Source organism: Carassius auratus, chromosome 37 (assembly GCF_003368295.1).
Source record: "Carassius auratus strain Wakin chromosome 37, ASM336829v1, whole genome shotgun sequence".
Lineage (NCBI taxonomy): Eukaryota > Metazoa > Chordata > Actinopteri > Cypriniformes > Cyprinidae > Carassius > Carassius auratus.
The window spans coordinates 15,136,570-15,152,924 of NC_039279.1; the positions used below are offsets into that span (position 1 = coordinate 15,136,570).

Below are 16,355 nucleotides of genomic sequence, written 5' to 3' on the forward strand. Positions count from 1 at the left end.
TTAATAATGATGAATAATTAATTAAATTACCTGAAAACAACAAATGTAAAAATACTAAAGTGGTGCATAAGATGGCCTTTCAAATGAAGGCAGACTTCTCTGCTTCTCAAAGAATATACATTGACACAATGTGGTCTGTCTATCCACAATAGAAAAAAAAGCTTTTTTGGTCCGGCTTATGTGAGTACACATCTAAATGAATAAATAAGTCCCTTTCAATCATGTTTGTATCAGTTTATGATAAGATGTCTGGATGCTGCAGAGTTCATTCTTGTGTTATTTAGTTTTGTTGTGGTGAAATAAACACATTCCATCCTCTCAGTAACCCTTGGACACTCTCTTCACATTGTATTCACAATCCAGACAATGTGGCAATCTTTAAAAGCAGGAATGCAAGCTTGCCAGAGGAAAATGAAAATGTTCTCCTATTTTTTCTAGCCACAAGCTGTCCTGTTCCGTCTCCAGTCCAGGCCTGGCTTACAGTACGTTCAGAGATAATCCAGGAAAAACACAATCTAGCAAAATAGCAAAACAGTTACACCGGTTTTCAGACTATAATTCTTTATTCTGTTCCTTACAGATTCATATCTGCTTGTGAAAAAAAAAAAAAAAGTAAAAAAAAAAAAAAAAAAAAAACATTTCCCAAAAGTCTCTCTGTGTGTGTTTGTTTAGGAAAAGGTTTTCACTGTGATCACTAACATATTTGTGACATACAGTAATCAGAGCCTCATAAACCCTTACTGGGTGTTGTTCATCTCAAAGCACATTAACACTAGTCTTTCCTCTCTACTGCAATTACATCTAGTTTAGTCAGACATTAACAGTTCATGTCACTAATGAGGGAAATGAATCATTATGGAAAAATGATGCAATTTTAAATACACACAGCAACCGTATGCCACGTCCAAAAATGAATTTACCCTCATGTCTTTTCAAACCTGTATGAGTTTCTTTCTTGAATATTGACGGTAGCCATTTACCTCCATAGTATTTTTTTCTATACTATGGAAGTCAGTGGCTACCAGCAACTTTTTGAACATTCTTCAAAATAACTTTTTTTTTGGGCACAACAGATGAAAGAAACACAGGTTTGAAACAATTTAATGGTGAGTAAATGATGACAAAATGTTCATTTTTGGGTGAACTATAACCTTTAAACTCCATAGTGGAATACAGTAAGATGGACAAGGTTTGCATATGCTTTATTCTTTCATAACACCTTCAACTTATAAAGAACATTCAGCGATACCACTTTTATGGCAATTATACAAATACATCATCATAGAACAATACAATGGAGTATATTACAAAATCTGCGCCAAGCTTACAGATTTCAAAAGTCATTCCCAAAGCACTGGCCAATTAACATACATTTAAAAAGAACAATACTGGTTAATGTGCTTTAATATCCAGTTTTTACTTCACTGCTTTGTATATTTGTGCACATGATGTAACCTCATAACCCTAAAGGGTTATGCATTTGACTTTGGCCAAAAATACTCAAATATGTGCTGGCCATGTGAAGACCATGTCAAAATATTAAGACGTCTGTTTTCCCTTATTTTTCCCTCTTAGGGAGAGAACAAAACAATTCTACAAATGAATTACAATTGGTCTCTTACTAAAGAGGCATTTGATGCATATAAAAGGCACTAATCTAAGATATATCAAGCCATTTACTGGAAACAAAGTCTATAAAATTCATTCGCTTTAAAAAACAAGAGACAACCAATAAATGCGTACAGTATGTGCATAAACGGAAACATTTAAACCTACAATGGCAAAGCGATCCTTTGCATAGTCTGTTGCATATTTATTACTACTATTAATATTTTTAGGCAACACCAAGAGCTATTGTTTCACTCATTTGTCATCTCAATTTGATTAAAAACGAACAAACAGTACAAACCATTACACAAATTGATCCGTCTGTAAATTATCAAAGCAAACTGCTAAACACACTCATAATAAGACAATACACACAATACAAACTCAAAGAGTACCTCTATCACGTGAGGTACAAATTCAACACACTCCAGAGCTAAATGAAAATACAAAATATATAACGTACATGTAAAGATAAAGCAATGCACTGCAAGATTTACTTTGTAAGTGGTACTTCCTAGTAAAATGTGTACCTTTGAGAGATCGATAGTCTTTGATTGCTTTGGAAAAGTTGTCAGTGCAAGACAAAAGGCACTTGGTGGTTTCAATCCTCCGGTGTACTGTACATCTGGCAACATTCACAGCTTCAGATATAGTCAGAATTAAACGAAGAAAGAAAAAAAACGCTTTGGAAATATCTGAAGAATATGACGAGCATGTTGGATTAACGTTAGAATGGATAGAGAAGATGGAGAAAGGAGAAGTAAACAAAGCGCTTTAGAGGGCGAAGGAAGTCTAGAGCTCAAGAAAGCAGCACAGATTTTGGTCGCGTGCAAGAGAAAAAAGCCATGATCCAGGAATTCCAAGGCTTTACTAAAAAGCTGGGTTTGGGGAGTGAGGGAGTGAGTGAAGATTTGTGGTCTGTGGCATTCAGGAAGGTGGTTGAAACAGAGCTGGCGTCATTTGCACTTCTGTCACTGGCTAAACTGAGGCACTATTGAGAAAGCTAGAGTACTACTGACAGGCCAAGACTAAGCTCGAAAACCATGGCCATCCTTAGCTGACACGGGGCCCGATGCGAGGTAGGGAACGGGGCCCGCCAAGGTGGGGGATGGGGGGTTGTGGTTGGGCTTCCTCCTCGGTCCGTTTGTGCTAAACATGCAGCTGAAACATTCTAAATATCTTCTTTTGAGTACCATAGAAGAACTAAAGCCATACACTAAAAGAATGTCCATTTTTCACTTTCCCTTTAACAGTAAACCATTTCCAGTTTTAGAAATAATAGATAGAATATGAACTGTGGAACTTATGAAATACTTGTTTTCATTTGACCTGAATGAAAGCAAGCCTGTGAGGGATAGACCTACGGTCCATTTCATTTGTGCCAAATGTAATATGCCTTCCACTTTGACTAAGATCCATAAGTAATAACAACAGGCTAGTGATTTCACTGTGATGTAGCCGTGGGATGAAATAAGCTTCCCTTATGGATAGTTTGTGCAGAACACTTTGGCTTGATATCTATTTAAGTGCTTTAAATAAAATCCATGCACGTCTAGTCAGGCAAATCTGCCCATGGACGAAGTATTTAGCTTTTTTTTTAAAGTGCAAAGAATTAGTATGTTGAAGCCTAAGATGAGCATATAAATAAAATATGCCTGCTCCATATACAAGCACAGTGCAGGAGATCCTTCATTATAACATGAGTACCATATTGCATAATGTACCATACTGCATATAATATTCAACAGTTCTTTGACCCGAAACCTCTGATCCATGGACTTTGTTTAGTTGGCACAGTTTCAGAAGGTCCGGGTTTTGGTCCAGTACTGTATTATATCAGGTTGGAGTTAGGAATGGGAATTTGTGCAGTTTCTGGCTGTCCAATGAAGCGTTGGCATGGGCTCACCAGCGCCCACTCACACTGGCAATGTCTGTGTGGAACTGGCGTGGCAGTCGACCGCTGGCGCCCCCTTCTAGGAATGATGAACGGATGTTGGGCGGCTCAAAGAGCTTTCTTCGGTTCTTGTTCAGCTCTGTCAAAATAAAAAGTGGATTTAAATAATGCATACCTTCATGTTAACATCACAGTAAAATGGAAGAAGTGAAAGATCTCGTCTACCATATTGCGAATTAAAAGGTCAAAACATTTGTATAATATGGAACCTTTTTTTTGTTGTTGTTACTTTTTTGTTTTTACGTCCCTGAGGTTGTCAGGGACATAAACGTCTCATGCCAAACTCATTTTCTATCTAGTCGACTTTTACAGCCTCACTGTTTTTTTTTATTTTTTAATCACGCCCTTGCAAACTATTCAAACTCAAACATTCAGGGGAAATGTCTTAATGGTTTTGGTTTTAAATAAAGAATAAAGGAGTTGTTTTAAGCTTAATGGTGATTACATTAAAGTCATGTGACGGTGGTGTAGAACATGTATAGCCTACATTTAGCTTTTTACTTCTGGTATTGTATTTAAGCTTTAAAAATTCATAAAAGTTGTGTTAATTTGTGGATCTTATCAAGATGAAAAAAAATGTGTTAGAATAATAAACGTACAAAAGTTTGCTTACTCTGATTATACACGTACAACACATTTGACGTCTGCATTTACATCTGCAAGACGTATTTTTTAATGTTTGCTCATCTGAAATACATCTTTAGGACATTTCCTATCAGATGTCAAATAGACGTTTAGAAGATGTCTTTATGCTCATGATTTACAATTTATGTAAAACTGAGATGTTAAAGACGTCTATCAGATGTTTGTACACAGCAAATGTTTCCAGACGAAGCGGTCTATAACAGCCATCTTGCAGACGTATGTGTGCTATCTGAGAAGCTGATACAACATAAAAATGCACAACACAATACCCATATTGGGTATATCAATGCATGTTGTAAATATTTTTATTTTTTAAATCGATACATTTCAGTAAAAAATGGATATTTCAACATTTTTCTCATCTCATTTAGATTTTTTTTTCACTCAGCTTGTTGCATTCTCCCGCAGTGTGTCTTAAAAAATGGTCTAAATAAGGTATACTGCCTTAAAATGCTGCCTATGTTGACAACTAACTAGATTTTTGACAGCTCAGTCTCAGTTTAGGTGGCATTGACAATTCAAATCTTCCAGAGGAGGACATTTCTCTCTCTGGGGGCGAACTTGCATCAGCTCAGTTTACAGTAAAGTGTGACCGAGGTCCGTCAGAGACATAAACACAGTCCTTCCTCATACCTCTACTCTTTAGAATCCCATCCGCGCCAAAATTTCATTTTTAACAGTGAAAGGTCTACCTCAACCTCAGGCATTGTGTTTTATTCTCCAACCAGGGCTGATAAAACAGGAACAATGTTTTTGTTTTAGTAAATATCCTTGCCAGACTGCAGGAAGTCATTATGGTTATCGAGCAGTGGGTGGTCGAAATATATCGCAGATGTTTGTGATGTCTTATGGCCAAGTTGTCACTTCCACTTTCTGTCATGTGGACGGTCAGTCAACCCTGGCTGGTTATGTAAGTGGAAAGCCAAATCCAATTTCATCTCTGACACCTCAATAAATCATAATCATAATCCCCAAACGCTGCAGCTGTCCAAATTACTCAAAGCTATTAAAAAGGCAAATCTTGCATGGCATGTTGTGTCCATCTGCGATCACGGTTATTGTTCTTTTGGTTGGTATCAAGTTGATATTAAACTTTCTTAAAGAAATGTAACAAGACCAGTCTTTCTGCAGTAAGTATTGACTCAGTTTTATTAAAAATCTTATTAAGAAAATGAATGCACAAAATAAACTTGGTGGGAAAAAATGGGAGAAAGACGTGATATCAAGACAGAAGCATAACTATTTGAATACATAAAAAACACACTCTATTAATGGCAAGGCTAAATGGGACATTTATTATAATGAGTATATGTAAAACTTTTTTTAAAGGGATACTCCACCCCAAAATGAAAGTTTTGTCATTAATCACTTACCCCCATGACGTTCCAAACCCATAAAAGCTTTGTTCGTCTTCAGAACACAATTTAAAATATTTTGTATGAAAACCAGGAGGCTTGTGACTGTCCCATAGACTGCCAAGTAAACACACTGTCAAGATTCAGAAAAGATTGTGACATCGTCAGACAATACGCAGACGAATTAAGCTCTTTCTTTCAAAACAAAGTGTAAATATACGTAGTAAAATGTATCCTTGTGGCGTGGCTAACACAGTTTAGCATACGCCGCCTGCGTACTGCTCAGTTTCTCCAGAATGGTGCTATGGTGATGTAGGTCGAGACAGATGAGAAGAAATTGTTGAATAAAGTCGTTATTTTTGTTTCTTCGTGTACAAAACGTATTCTCGTCACTTCATAATGTTACAGTTTAAACACTGATGGCCGATGGACTATTTTGACGATGTCTTTCATACTTTTCTGGGCCTTGACAGTGTAATTTACTTGGCAGTATGGGACAGTCATAAGCCTCCCGGTTTTTATCCAAAATGTCTTAAATTGTGTTCCGAAGATGAATTAAGCTTTTATGGGTTTGGAACAACATGGGGCTAAGTAATTAATGACAAAATTTTCTTTTTTGGGGTGGACTATTACTTTAAGTTCATGTAAATAAAACATTATAATTTTTTTTTTTTTTATGATGTCACAAATTTTACTGTAATGTTTTATGGCTATATGTACTCTTTTTATCCACAGAAATTGATTAAAATCTATGTGGATGCATCAGTATGAGTTTTGGTATCAGTGATACTTGACTCTATTCATATTACAAACTAGAAAAATATTTTGTTTCAACATACATTTGGCGATTTAGTGGCAAACTATAATTATGATTATAAATAAATTGTAATGTTAGGTGTGATTAATCATCATTTACTACAGAAAAATGGTATTAATACATCAATTTGATCGATTGATGGCACCTATATAACGCTATTGTGTTAACCCAAGTAGTTTGGAAGGGAACGCACCTGAGATGGCGAGCAACATTTTCCTGCGCGCTCCGAATGTAGTAATGCCGAGCTCTTTCAGGTCCTGATCAGTCAGTGTGAGGAACGTCTGAAGGTCAATCTGAGAAATTCAAAAAATGAGTTAGCTGTTCACTCCAGTATTTCAAGTTGCTTCATAAAAGCCTATTTTGCCAAAGACTGTGTTGTTTAACAGATTTAAAGTACATTTCTCAACACGTGTTCTGCGCACGAAAATATGTGCAGCCAAAATAGGTCAAGCGCTGAAAGACATAAGACATAAAAACAACCTCCCAGTGACAGAAATCATCTAAAAGTCATAAACGTGTTCTCATTTCAAACAGCAACACTAACAGAGAAGATATCGGCAGCTCCGTCTGTACCTCCTGCTGTTGGAAGACGTCTGTATATTTCCCGAGGCCAAGTTTACTGAAGAGCTCAGGCAGATCTGTTCCTTTGAAGGAGGTGTTGAGATTACAGCCGTTAGTTCCCGTCACGGACGAGATGCAGTCCATGTAGTTGCTGCTGCTTAGGTAGTGCTCTGCTACAAAAAAAAAACAACAACAACAACAACATGGTTACAGTGTTTACCAGGTTACCAAACTTTACACTTAAACCAGTGAGCTGCCTTCCTAAACAGCATTTTAAGGCTTCGCAGATACCTTGGTGTGGCCAAACTGCATTCATAACCTTGTGAAAAAGAAGTTAACTTTATATTTTTAAAAACTACACTTGCAGATATTATAATACTTATGAAATCAAAGGCCACTTAAGTACTAGAGTAGAACATACTTATACAGGTACATTTAAAAAGTGCACTATTTTATAAAAGTTGTACTTTTTAAGTACATTTTAAATGATTGTTTTAGTATTTTTGTGGTACTTTACAGAACACTCTGATGTGTATATGATGTAAAATAAATTTATCTTAAATGTAGTGATGTTTAATATTACATTTAAAGTAAATATATTTTAAATGTACTAATTGCAACTTCATCATTACAAATAATATGCAATATTCAATAGAAATTACATAAAATTGTAGTCTACCATATAGTAAATGCTTATTAGTAGATTTGCCAGTACTCATATTTACACACACACACACACACACACACACACACACACACACACACACACACACATATATATATATATATATATATCTATCACAGCTCAGTCTTGCTGACTGAAGAGCACACCTGTTTTGTTCTGCTTTCTTTTGGGGCTGATGGGAGAGGGAAAGTCGCTGTGTGCTGGGAGCCCGCTCCCATTCCTTTCCCTCCAGTTCTCCGAGTCACTGCCACTCGCCACCCCCTCTCTACTGTTGGAGCGGGACAGGGCTAGAGGCGACCCCTTATCACATATCAAAACACATATCATATTAAGCTTATTTCCTCTAAAATCATGCAGTGATGCATCAATGCAAAATAATAATAACAAGCATATAGGCATTGCCAGAGCTAATCATCTCCAGTGAGAACACTGCACACACTTGTACACACTGAATGCACCGAATGAACTACAATCAGCATACAGCAATTCATAGGACAAGGTCAAGGTTTATTTATGTAGAATGTTGACCAAAGTGCTTCACAATCTGCTGGAGCGCTTGAGTTTACCTCATATGTAGTTGACATGGTGGGTTTATAAGATACATGGTTTGCCCTGCGCAACTCCTTAATAGTTTCTGCAGGCATAGACTTTGAGAAGCCCAGACCGCTCCATGTGTTAGTAGGGGTACGGACCTCCGTCACCACTGGCTTCTTTAACATGGCTGAACAGAGAAACACAGAAAAAATAATAATCACCCCTAAATAAAATGACATTACAAAAATTTTAAGTGAAATTTTATTACATATTTTTTATTATATTATATGTATTATTTATTTATATATTCAAAATAACATAATAATAATAATATATAAAAATATTATAAATAATAATAATATACGTCATATGTATTATAATTTACATTTATATATATATATATATATATATATATCTTGTTAATAAAAAATGTTTTCATGGTATAAAATTAAGTACAAAAAATCTGAATAAATATTTATTACATTATATATATTTATTTATATATCATATATATATATATATATATATATATATATATATATATATATATATATATATATATATATATATATATATATGTTTTTTAATTTATAATTTTAATAATGTATCATCATTTTTTTCACATTACAGTCATAAGCATGATTTTATTTATTTATTTTTGTTGGAGGAGAATTTATGAAGTAATTGTCATGAAAATAATATCACGGTGCAAAATATGTAAATAGTCCTAAAACTTCAACTTAAAGCTTAATATAATTAATATACCCGCAAAATAAACATATTTTCTGTCAATTTGTGGTGAAACATGACCGAAACATGAATGTTATTGGTGGTTTTTGTGAGGTGTAGGAATCAGGAAATATAATTAGTTCATCAAGAATTTAATGCCAAATTCCCCTGCACTGTGCTAAATGAGTCAAAACCCAGAGGTTTTACAATAAAACAGTGCCACATTTCCATACAGTTCCAACATAAATCATTAACAAAAAACTATTTACAGTATGTGGGCAAGAAGAGCGTTAACACTGGGTACATTCCTCATTCTAAGGTCCTTAGTTTACATTATGAAAGCTGGACACAGGACGTGAGGTGTGGAGAAGCTTTATGAGGCAGAGTCTATTTACCGTAAATGTGAAGCAGGATTTAATGACACCCTACTCACTGCCAGACATTCAGCCTGTGAAGACACTGTAGTCCTGCTTCGTTTATTGCTGGCACACTAGACTAAACACAACCGGTTTCCTATTCCCCAACAGCCTACCAGCAGAATTGTCTTTAACAATATAGAGGGGTGGGAGACACTCTTTAAGGCTCTGTATACAGCTTTGATTTGTCAAGCACATACCTTTGGTTGCCAATAACTTCTTTTGCTCATAGTCAAACGCCTGTAGAGGTGCACAGAGAGAAAGCAAAGAATGTTTAGACTGTTAGGAAGGATTTAAGAATGATGTCCCTCATTTCTCCTGTCAGCTTGGTTTATAGAATGAGAAAGGCAAATGGGGAACATTGCCTCATTCTGTCAAAAACATTTACTAGATTGTTGCGAGCAGAAAAGTGACGGCTTTCTGTTGTTTCAGAAATATGGCATTGTCTTGATAGATAAATAATTTTGAAAGAAGTCTCTTATCCTTACCGAGGCTGCATATTTTTGATCAAAAACAGTAAAAACGATAAATATTTTATGTTACCTATTGTAATATATTTTAAATTATAATTCATTCCTGTGATGCAAAGCTGAATTTTCTGCATCATTATCCCAGTCTTCAGAGTCACGTGATCCTTCAGAAATCATTCTCAAATGAAAATTTGCTGCTTAAGAAACATTTATTTTTATCAATGTTGAAAAGAGTTTTAGCTTCATAATATTTTTGGGGAAACAACGAAACACTACCATTCAAAAGTTTGGGATAAGTAAGAAAAAAAAAAACTCCATTCACAAGGATGCATTAAATAAATGAATTTATGATTTTATGAATAAAACATTCATTTTTTATTCATCAAAGAAAAAAAAAGTTCATGGTTTCCCACAAAAATTTTAAGCAGCAAGAACAGTTTTTAGCATTGATAACAATAAGAACCATTATAAATGATTAATCATAAGTTATTATTGATAATAATTGGGCAGCAAATCAGCATATTAAAATGATTTCTGAAGGATCATGTGACTTTGATGACTGGAGTAATGATGCTGAAAATTCAGCTTTGCCTCACAGGAAAAAAATACATTTTAAAATATAATCAAAACGAAAACAGTTCTTTTAAATTGTAATAATATTTCACAATATTATTGTTTTTGATCAAATAAATGCAGCTTTAGTGAGCATAAGAGACTTCATTTTAAAAACAGGCAGTGTATTATTGACAGGTAGTGTATTATTTCCATAAGGGATGTTACTGAAACACTGAAAGCTAATTGAGATATTGATGGCTGCTCTTTTCATTCGATAATTGTCTTTGGACCTAAGGGAAGCACTTTAAGAGTTCACTACCTGGATGTTGGAGAAGGGGGATTGGGGCGGCAGGCGGATTCTGTCTGAATTCTGCTGAGCGGCCCGTTCGGCTGCTCTTTCACTGCCTGGAGCACGTTTATCAGCCACCGGACTCTCCGAGGCACTGGAGTCTGAGTCTGACAACAGACAGTCTGAACTAGATGGGTAAAAGTGCAGATAAATAGAACAAATATGTTTAATCACATAGTGCTCAAACGTCGACTAGTCGAGGGATTGTGTGTGTTCATACTGTAGGAGGGAGTTCTTGGTGCCCTGAAGCAGTTCCAGGGCTTGCCTCTTTCCTGACGTCGTCTTGCAAGATGCCAACATCTGCTTCAGTTCATTGCTGTTTCCCGAGTGAGAGGGGCTTCGAGGCATGCCCACCTCCACAAACGTATCTGATCCTGAACACACACACGTACACATAGACGAAAGAGTGTTATTCTTTCCTCAAGCCCCATATTGAACGTTTTAGGTGAGTAGTTTGAGATTGTACTCCAGCAGCACTCAGCCTCAGAGAATCTAGCACAAGATTGAATTGACTTCGCCTCATCTGAAAGCAAAAACAGACTGTCTAAATGGCTGTTAGGCCAACTCAAACAGATTTAACAACACTGGAGCATGGGAAACCTTGGCCTTGTATTTCCACATATGTCCCGTTCAGAGAGCAGGAAGGAATGGTATAATAATTTGGAACGGAGTTTATATTTATCCATAATTAGACTGACCAAAGTTAATAAATTCTCGCTTCCAATCTAGAGAAGGTCGAGGAGTTGTTTCACGTGTTAATCAAATGGTTGACATAATTCAGCGGTGAATGTCACTGGTTGCATTAGGCTCGAATAAAGGAGAGTATAATATATCTTTCAATTAATGTGGCCTTGGAAAGTGGCATGCATGAAATGTTGATTCACACGACAGACATTGCAGTTTACATGAAGCTTGCTGGCATTTACCAGATAAAATGACTCCATTCTGACATAAATCCGGGATCAGTCTTGCAGAATATGCCATCACACTTGACCGACTACAAAGGTTTTTTTTAATTGTTGCAAAAAGTAAATAAATAAATAATAATAATAATAATAATGATTGCAGAAAAATTATAAAATGAATAAATAAAATATATTTATTTGATCAAAAATACAGTAAAAAAAAATATTATTAGGATTTAAATAACTTTTTTAAACTGATTTAACTGATTCTTTGATAAATAGAAAGCTCAAAAGAACATTTATTCTAATTTATTTGAAATATAAATCTTTTTTTAACAATATAAATGCCTTTACGGTCTTTTATCCAGTTGATGTGTCCTTGTTGAACAAATTATAAACATTAAAAAAATATATATATATAAAATGGTAGTGTGTATAGGTATAAGAAAAGTTTTATCTTATATTAAGCATTTTTTTAACTAAGAAAAAAATAATAATACTTGTCAAGAAATTGATTTTTGCAGTGTGGAGAAATGCATCTTGTAATGAGGATATAACGAGGAGCTGTGGATAATGCAGACCTTGGTCTTGACTGGATTTGCTGGACAGCGGTTCAGAAGGGCAGTGGGGACTGGCTTCCTGCACAGAGTCACCATGAGCTGCGGTCAGAACTTTATCTGCCAGAGACGCTGAAGACATTCTGCTGTACATGGTGCTGGGCTGCTACACAACACACATGCACACAATATTCTGGTCAAGAGGATACCAAAGAAGACTATGAGAAATATATACACAACATTAGCATCATTTAATAACATTTTTAGCATAAATATAGATCATCTCATGATGGTGAAAGAATACTTGCTCACTTTGCTACTAAGGGAGGAGACAGCTTTACTGCAGTCTGATACTCCGTTGACATGGGCGTCTATGGGGGCGAGACCAGGTGGAGGGGACGGAGTGTTGTGGGTGTAGCCTGACACCCCTGACAGCAAGATGCTGGTTAGAGTGGCCTGGGTGGCTGGATGGATCATCAAGTGCGATGAGAAAGCTGAAAAAAAAAGTTTGAAAGACCTTTTACCATAGTATAATACAATTCTAACATTAAATATAATATATAATACAATAGAATATAATAGAATAATGGACTGCATTCTAAAAAACAACAATGTGAATGTAAAGTGGACTGAGACTGTAGAGAAACATTCCAATTACTGTATTTTTTGGACTATAAGTCGCACCTGAGTATAAGTCACATCAGTCCAAAAATACGTCATGATGAGGAAAAAAAACATATATAAGTCGCACTGAACTATGAGTCGCATTTATTTAGAACCAAGAACCAATAGAAAACATTACCGTCTACAGCCGCAAGAGGGTACTCTATGTCTTCAGTGTGAACTACAGGAGCACTGAGCAGCATCTCACCCAGCATCAGCGCCCTCTCGCGGCTGGAGACGGTAATGTTTTCTATTGGTTAATTTCTCTTGGTTCATTTCTCTTGGTTCATTTCAAATTAATTTTAATGAATAAGTCGCACCTGACTATAAGTCGCAGGACCAGCCAAACTATGAAAAAAGTGCAATTTATAATCTGGAAAATACGGTATATAATAAAATTCCAACATTAAAAAATCTAATGAAATAGACTGGGTTCTAAATAACAACGTGAATGTAAAGTGGACTGGGACCCTACCACAACTAGAGGGGAGCAAAGTAATCTCCTTTCAAGTTCATGTGCACTGTTGTTTTATTTCAAAATAATGTGAACATATGAGATGTTGAATCCATATAATGTGTTTGTTTGAGGAGGAAGTCTGTCAGTCTTCTCCTTACCTGGAGTGCTGGCCAGTGAGTTGGGCCAGAGGGGGCTGGGTGTACCAGAGGTGGATGTCTGTAATGGGCTGATGGAGCTGTTGAGAGCGTTGAGAAAGGAGTTGGTGGAAGGTCCTGTCATGGACCTTGCTGTAGGTCCCAGAAGACCTACAGGTCAGGCAAAAAATATGAGACAATAAACCATAAACACAATTTCAACAGAAGACATATGCTGAACACTTAAATAAATAGTTCAGAAATGAAAATCTACAGCAAATTTAATTACTCTTAGGCTGTCTAAAATGAATTTTTTGTTTTTGAAAAATTCAGCATTACATCACTTGCTTAGCAATGGATCCAGCAGTGAATGGGTGCCGTCAGAATTAGAGTCCAAACAGTTGATTTGTTTCTTGCAACAGCTTTTCAAAAGACATTGATGGAATGATGGACTGGAGTGGTGTGGATTATTGTGGTGTTTTTATCAGCTGTTTGGACTCTCTTTCTGACGGCACCCATTCACTGCAGAGGATCCATTGGTGAGCAAGTAATGGAATGCTACATTTCTCCTAATCTGTTCAGATGAAGATACAACCCATCTGCATCTCGAACGACCTGACGGTGAGTAAATTTGTAGCTCATTTTCATTTTTAAAAAGCTCTTACTGTGCAAGAATTACATCTCATTCTGCTGTTCAGCTAATGTAGTGTTAATTTTTACATCATTTTAGTGATTTAGACTCCTGACTAAATTCTTTTAGTCACATTTTAGTCCCCCTACTTTTTTTGGGGACTAAAAAAAGGGGAAAAAAGGGGACTCTTTTTACTCATCTTTAATGCAAAGAAAAAAATGCAAAACTCATGTACAGTAAAACTACAAATTCAGGACCACGCAGAAGTCTAAGAAAACTGGTTTAGTCGGCAGAACCAGCAATGGCATAGTTAGTGGAAGTGGTAATCCTGTTATGCTTTGCACTCACTTACATGCCTAATAATAATGCCCCCTTGCTTTTTGTATTGTTCCCACATCCCTGCATTTTTTACTTTTGAATACTGTGAAGTGTTCTCCAGTTTCAGTCCACACATGCACACACACACACAAAAAGATGTTTAGAAGTTGATTAGAAGACTAGATGAACTTTAATAGCCATGGGAAAATAAATGTATTCTCTTCCTACCCAGGCTGGTGAGGCCGAGGCCGGCAGAGGCCAGGATGTCGAGGCCAACAGGGCAGCTGAGAGGTGGAGGTGGAGCAGGGCCAGACGGAGGACCGCTGCTGTTACTGCTGGTGATGCTGTTGGTAGGGATTGATACACCACTGCTCTCCAAACCCAACAGATAACGCCTGGCCTCATACATGTTCAGAGCGTTCCTCTCCACACTCTTCACTATCACTGACTGACAGCCCAGACAAAAGAGATTTACAGTTTAGAAATCAGCTCCCATCCACTAGTAGGTGCTATATTTTATTAACACTGTGTCTGATTGGTGTCATTCCAAAAATAACAACAGCAGAAGTTGTTTCAACAACAATAGAATAATTAGTAATCATCTAGACAGTAAAGGCCTGCTCACACCAAAGACTATGACTTTAATGATAAAGTTGTAAAAATCTTTCTCAATTTAAACTATACCGATAACGACACAGATGACAAATTCTGTTGGAGTCAGTTTCAAAGTGATTTTTCCCACTCTTCAAGTGTTGGCATAATTATGAATATAATGTAGTTAGTGTTTCCTTATAAAGGGAGTTAAATCATCATTATTATTATTATTATATATTGTGGATGTAAAAGAATCTGCAGAGTAGAAGGTGCTTCACACTGTAAGAAATAGCACTTCACTTTTATCATTAGTTGTTAGTCATTAGTTGTTTTATCATTATTTTGTTGTCTGGGAGTTTCTGCTGCTTAGATTCAATAGATAGATGCTCTTTTTTTTGATAGGAAGTAAATTCAGATTTCTGATTTCAGTATGTTTTAAAGTAAAATGTATATAAAGTATATGTTTTCATTTAACATCATGTTCTTTTATTTCAAAAGATCAATGATATTTTTATTTCTCACTATCCCTTTAATTCATGGAATACGTGTTTGAGCTTGCTGAACTAAAATGGATCTGAGAGTGGAGATTTTCTGTGGCTATACTTACATGTCCTCATATTTGCCTCTCAATTGGGGGTTTATAAAGTAATTCCTTCTTAGCACATGTACTGTATATACTAGTCACTAGCAATCTATTAGCAGAGTGAAAGAAGAGAAGCCAGAGGCATCAACACAAATCACTGAAATGGAAAAATAGAGGTTTATACCAAGACTGATAATTTACAGTGTAGGCTGCCATTCAGCCTAAAACACAGGATAGGATTTCACTCTTGACCATGACCAAGGATGTGAAGCGTTCCCAGTTTTTCCACATACTGCTAGTAAACTACCCACAAATCCTATCCGTTCCATACATTACTTTTATAAGACTAGGCGTCTTAATGCTTGATCTGAAGATTCAAGGTGTCTTACATGGGGACATCAGAAATCTGGAGACTTCAAAATGTATGAATGTTCCTATTAGACGACTGGGACTACTAGGGTCAGTAAGATGTTTTTGAAAGTCTCTTATGCTCACCAAAGCTGCATTTATTTGATTAGAAATATAGTAAACATTTTAATATTGTGAAACATTACAACTTATTTTTTTATTTTTCTGTATGAATGTATTTTAAAATGTAATTTATTTTAAAATGTAATTCCATTCCAATCTTCAGTGTCACATTATGCTGATTCGTTTTTTTTTTTTTTTTTAATTTTGTTGAAACTGACACAAGATTCTTTGATGAACAGAAAGTTCAAAAGTGCAGCATTTATTTAAAATATATATAAATTTTTTTTTTTTAAATATATGCACACTGTAAAAAAATAATTGTAATTTTAATGATAAAAGACTAAAATGATATGATAAAAACTTT

General features: G+C 35.8%; 1 protein-coding gene across 2 annotated transcripts in view; it reads right to left on the minus strand.

Moving 5' to 3' along the window:
* Positions 1-1,176: 1,176 nt before the first annotated feature.
* LOC113056341 (protein bicaudal C homolog 1-like) overlaps positions 1,177-16,355 on the minus strand; it is a 92,555-nt gene continuing 77,376 nt past the window's right edge. The window contains exons 10-21 of one of the 2 annotated variants that reach the window (XM_026223073.1): positions 14,572-14,791; positions 13,419-13,565; positions 12,453-12,634; positions 12,165-12,306; positions 10,899-11,052; positions 10,649-10,805; positions 9,505-9,544; positions 8,192-8,346; positions 7,772-7,925; positions 6,953-7,113; positions 6,573-6,672; positions 1,177-3,641 (exon numbers count right to left, since the gene is read on the minus strand). In XM_026223073.1, the coding sequence (XP_026078858.1) occupies positions 3,511-3,641; positions 6,573-6,672; positions 6,953-7,113; positions 7,772-7,925; positions 8,192-8,346; positions 9,505-9,544; positions 10,649-10,805; positions 10,899-11,052; positions 12,165-12,306; positions 12,453-12,634; positions 13,419-13,565; positions 14,572-14,791 (1,743 nt within the window). In that variant the 3' untranslated portion in view covers positions 1,177-3,510. The remainder of the gene's footprint in view (positions 3,642-6,572; positions 6,673-6,952; positions 7,114-7,771; positions 7,926-8,191; positions 8,347-9,504; positions 9,545-10,648; positions 10,806-10,898; positions 11,053-12,164; positions 12,307-12,452; positions 12,635-13,418; positions 13,566-14,571; positions 14,792-16,355) is intronic. The other variant, XM_026223074.1, reaches the window with a different exon arrangement.